This window comes from Brassica oleracea, chromosome C5 (genome assembly GCF_000695525.1).
Source record: "Brassica oleracea var. oleracea cultivar TO1000 chromosome C5, BOL, whole genome shotgun sequence".
NCBI classification, from domain to species: Eukaryota; Viridiplantae; Streptophyta; class Magnoliopsida; order Brassicales; family Brassicaceae; genus Brassica; species Brassica oleracea.
Window position 1 is genome coordinate 42,467,319 of NC_027752.1, and position 4,493 is coordinate 42,471,811.

At 32.7% G+C, this 4,493-nt stretch overlaps 1 protein-coding gene across 1 annotated transcript in view; it reads right to left on the reverse strand.

The window, feature by feature from the left end:
- The window catches only part of LOC106292363, a 1,591-nt gene extending 786 nt beyond the window's left edge, over window positions 1–805 (reverse strand). The window contains exons 1-2 of the mRNA XM_013727955.1: window positions 320–805; window positions 34–239 (exon numbers count right to left, since the gene is read on the reverse strand). Of these exons, the coding sequence (XP_013583409.1) occupies window positions 34–239; window positions 320–463 (350 nt within the window). The 5' untranslated portion in view covers window positions 464–805. The remainder of the gene's footprint in view (window positions 1–33; window positions 240–319) is intronic.
- Window positions 806–4,493: the final 3,688 nt, after the last annotated feature.

The following is a 4,493-nucleotide window of genomic DNA, read 5'->3' on the forward strand; positions in this document are numbered from 1 at the left end:
TCCGTATGATCCACGCTCTTATCAGCTTCTGACCCTCTATCATGGCAGTCGGGAGCCTCCATTTTAGTTTCTTCAGGGTCTAAAACTTGCCAGTCTGTGCTGCTCCAATCATACTTGTTCCTGATCCTCTCCAAAAGAAGGTCAACTCGTTGATCTTCCATCTCACCCTTCCTTATATAGTCAACATCTAGAAACACATTACCATTACCAGTCACTGATATGACCGAGAACAAGTTATCCTGCAAACAGTTAAAACATTAAAATCCAAACAAAATATATACAACAACCATATAAAAGAAAAAGACAGAGAGAATGTTCCCTTCTTAATTAAGGAGTCCTCGAGCTCAATGATGTCTTCATAAGAAACTTTTGCAACTCCTTTCCAATTGCCACACCTTGGACCTTTGAAGCTGTCTGAGACTCTTCTGCCTAATATTTCTCTAAAATCAGGAATTGCCTCCATAATCTAAATCTGGAGAGCATAGGAGAAACCCTCGAAAATGTAGCTCTCCTTCTTACCCAACTTCTTCATTGCCTTCTCAATCGAACTCAACAGGAAATCATACGAGTGAAGACCCCAATGGAACTTCCGAACCTTGTCAAAATCCATCACCAACTTGATGTACATATGAGGGATGGACACCTTCTCATCTCTCCCCATCACCACACCCACTATTACACACAAGTAGATCAACCTCATCCTATCAAGCCGCGTCCAAGTGTGAACTTCTTGCAGATGAACCTTTCTGATCGACTGCAAGGTGATCTTACCACCTGTGTGCAGTAGGTTACTCCAAAAACCCCCATCGTTTTTCCATTTCACGACGTCAGTGTTAGTTTCCCGTGTAATCTTGAGGCCTGTCACAGCATGGTACTCCTGAAGCGAAAACCGGAGAGGCGTCCTCGCAAAAACAAACCACTTCTCATGCAGCTTTGAGGTAATCAGCTGTCTACATATGAAGCTATCCACTAGTTTCCCAGAGAACTTGAGATCATTTTCGGCAATAGCCATGATATGTGTGAAAACATGATCTCTCTTCACATCATCGTACTCTGCACACATAGCTTTCTTCAGATCTCTGATAAGTTCCATGCGGCAACTGTTGTTGATCTTCTTAACCCGAGGTTCTGAACCCTCTGCATATAATCGTTTAGGTAGCTCCAGCTCCATATCTACAAAAGATAATAAAACACATGGTTGTTAACAGCAATATCATAAACATGCAAACGCCCGAAACAAGCGTAAGAGTGAAACTGAGCCAGAGTGAAACTGAGCCAAACACAAGATAATAATCAAAAGCAAAACACCATTGTCTAATCAAATTTAAATTTAGAAACACAGTAGATCGATTAATCAAATAAGACAAGTCAATCTCCATCTCGCAATCAAATCAGCAAATTAAGACAATTAACAGTCAAATACACACAAACTTTGTTCAGCGAAATCAGTATCGTAACACTCACAAAGACAAACACAAACACTAACATTGTTCACCAAAATCGGTTCACATAATCAAAAAGTCAATTCAGACAAGCAAACAAATATTGATCCAAGTCAAAGTAACAAACTTAATAATGAAACAAAGACTAAGACAAATCAAAGAAACAAACCGTTCACAAATTGAGACCAGATAGCCGGATGAGAGAGGCGGAGAAGGGGAGAGAAGCCGAAAGGTGGAGAGAAATGGAGAGAAGCGACGAGAAGCAGAGAGGCGGAGAGTAGCGGAGAGGTGAAGAGAATCAGAGAGAAGCGCCGAGAAGCGGAGAGGCAGAGAGGCGGATAAGCTCGATTTTGCCTTTGATTTCACTGGTTCGTCCACAAGATCGCCATCTTCAAAGTCTCAATTTTTTGGCCATCAGAGAGAGGCGGTGAAACAAAAACGAAATTAGTTCAGAGGTGGAGGCAAACAGAGAGAAGCAGCGAGCAGCAGAGAGGCGGAGAAGCTTGATTTCGCCGTTGAATTCACCGGTTATCTTTTAGCAATTTTCCCTTTAAATTATTACGTGTAATCGTTAAGAAAGAGATACGATTTTGATATACAATGGCAAAACTCGTATTAATAAATGGTCGGTTGACCATGCATGTTTGTTTCCTAAATAGAAGGCCGACTTCCCAATAATGGAAACATGATTCACTGAATTTGAAGGCACATGTACATAGGTAGCCCCAACTACATATTGTAACAGCAATTTACTGAAAATTAATTCATTTTAAAAGGAAAAGATGTAAAATAATATTTAAAACACAAAGCAAAGCATTAACTAAAATAATACACAAACTAGCTAGAAGGGTGCGGGTTGAATTTATGAAAACAATAATATTTTATGATTATAAACATTAAGTGTTTTATTATACATTTTTTTTCATTTTAATAATAGTTAAAATATGTACATATCGAGTAATAACCACTTACCGGTACCTTATGTGGGATGAACGTTGTATATATAAATGACTTTATATATATATATATATATACATATATTTTTTTGACGTCAATGAATTTATATATTATTACTTATTTTGCGTTTTTTTACATATTATGTAACAACAAATAATAAATATATATTAAATAATTGAGAAATCGTTAACTATCAAATATATAATTAAATTGGCGTAAACACATAAATCAAATAAATTATTATTGTATATTTACTATTATACTATGGTAAATAAATCTAAACAATTACATTTATCTATTTTGTAGATAATTAAATTTAAATGATATTAACATAGATATATGTAATATATTTTAATATGGTTATCTATTAAATGAGACTTCATAATCATGTGGTTTTATGATCATTCATATCTTTTATAACAATTGTTTAAATCATTGATAAAATAAATTCAATGTGAGACTTTTAATAAGTTTAAAATTTATAAATGTTTTTGAAAACTCATTGCAAATTTTTAAATTAAAAAAAAATATATATATATATATATATATTCAAATCTCTAGTAGATGAGATTTATTACTCATATAGTTTTAAGATCATGTGTATCTTGTTATAATAAAAATGTTAAATCATTAATCAAAAAGGAATTAATATGAGGATTTTAACAGTTGTAGTAATTTATAATCGTTTTTAAAATAAAAATACACCATATACAAAAAGTCTAAATTTTAATTTTATGATTAATTTGATTATTTAATTTATTTTAATAATATAAATTAAATAAAAATGATGGAGAATACACAAATTATTATAAAAAAAATATTATTAAAATCGTTAATTATTATATATATTAGTCATATTATACTGATATGTTATGGAATTTAAACCATCAACGTAAGATTTTCTTGCTATTGAGCGAGATTTGCCGGGCACATGACAACTTTTAATAAAATACTGAGTTTTGTTGTAAAATATACGTAGAAAATAATGACAACTTAATAGTATTCATTTTACCTATAGTAAAGAGATATTCACTTTGACACAATTTAACATTTTCATAACATTAAGCATAATTAACCAATATATATATTAACGGTGTGTTATCAAAAAGTCATATCCTTGTATACCAAACATCATTTTGATTTTCTTAAAAATTATCATTGAGATGAAAATGGTATATGTATATATGTGTGTGCATAAATAACTACTGACGGTAGTTATAACGATTAACTTATTGATACTGATTTACTCATTGACTCACAACTTTCTATTTGAACTTTGTAGCAATTAGAATATAACCTCGTACGTTTTATATGCTACATTACACGATAAACAATAAAATGTATGAGTTTCATATTTAAGTATTTGTATTCAGTGACCAAGATAAAGCAAAGCATTCATATAAGCATAATCAACAGTGAAAATACATATTTTTAGAATTTCTAATATCCCAAACCCCATAGCGTCGTCTCGCTAGAAAATAATCAATCTATAAAGCATTAATCTCTTAAATTAAGATTTAATAAGAATAATATAGAATCACACTGTATAATATAATCAACACATGCCATGAAGAGAAAGAAGCCATGTCCTATAACATATGTATAACTGGAAGAACGCATCCCTGCAATGACAAAAATTGATTTCATAATTTTAATACATGAAAAGATAATGAAACTGCAAAATACTTATTTAAAAACAATGTTTAGGTGGTAAGTTGGTGGAGGATAAGATAAAGAAACAGAGCTGTCGTGAAGAAGAAAAAAACAGAGCAAGTAAGGTAGACCAAAGCACACTGAAAATTCAAGCCAAGATATTAGTGAGTTCAGACAGCAAACAGCTTATCTGAAAACAACCTCGTTAGTTCAGCCAAAGCATAAAAGCTTCATCTTTACAAACACACCATATAAGACGGTCAAAGAGTCTTCCTTTTGCCTTGATGAGAGAAGAGCATATTAGCGTTTGTATAGAGTTGATACATATGATGTCTAGAGCTTTAAGTGTTTTGATATCGTCACAATTCAATTCAATAATATATTGTACACGGCGCAAACCTTGGATCCCCGCAGCATCCGCAAGCTCCTACAGATTCACAA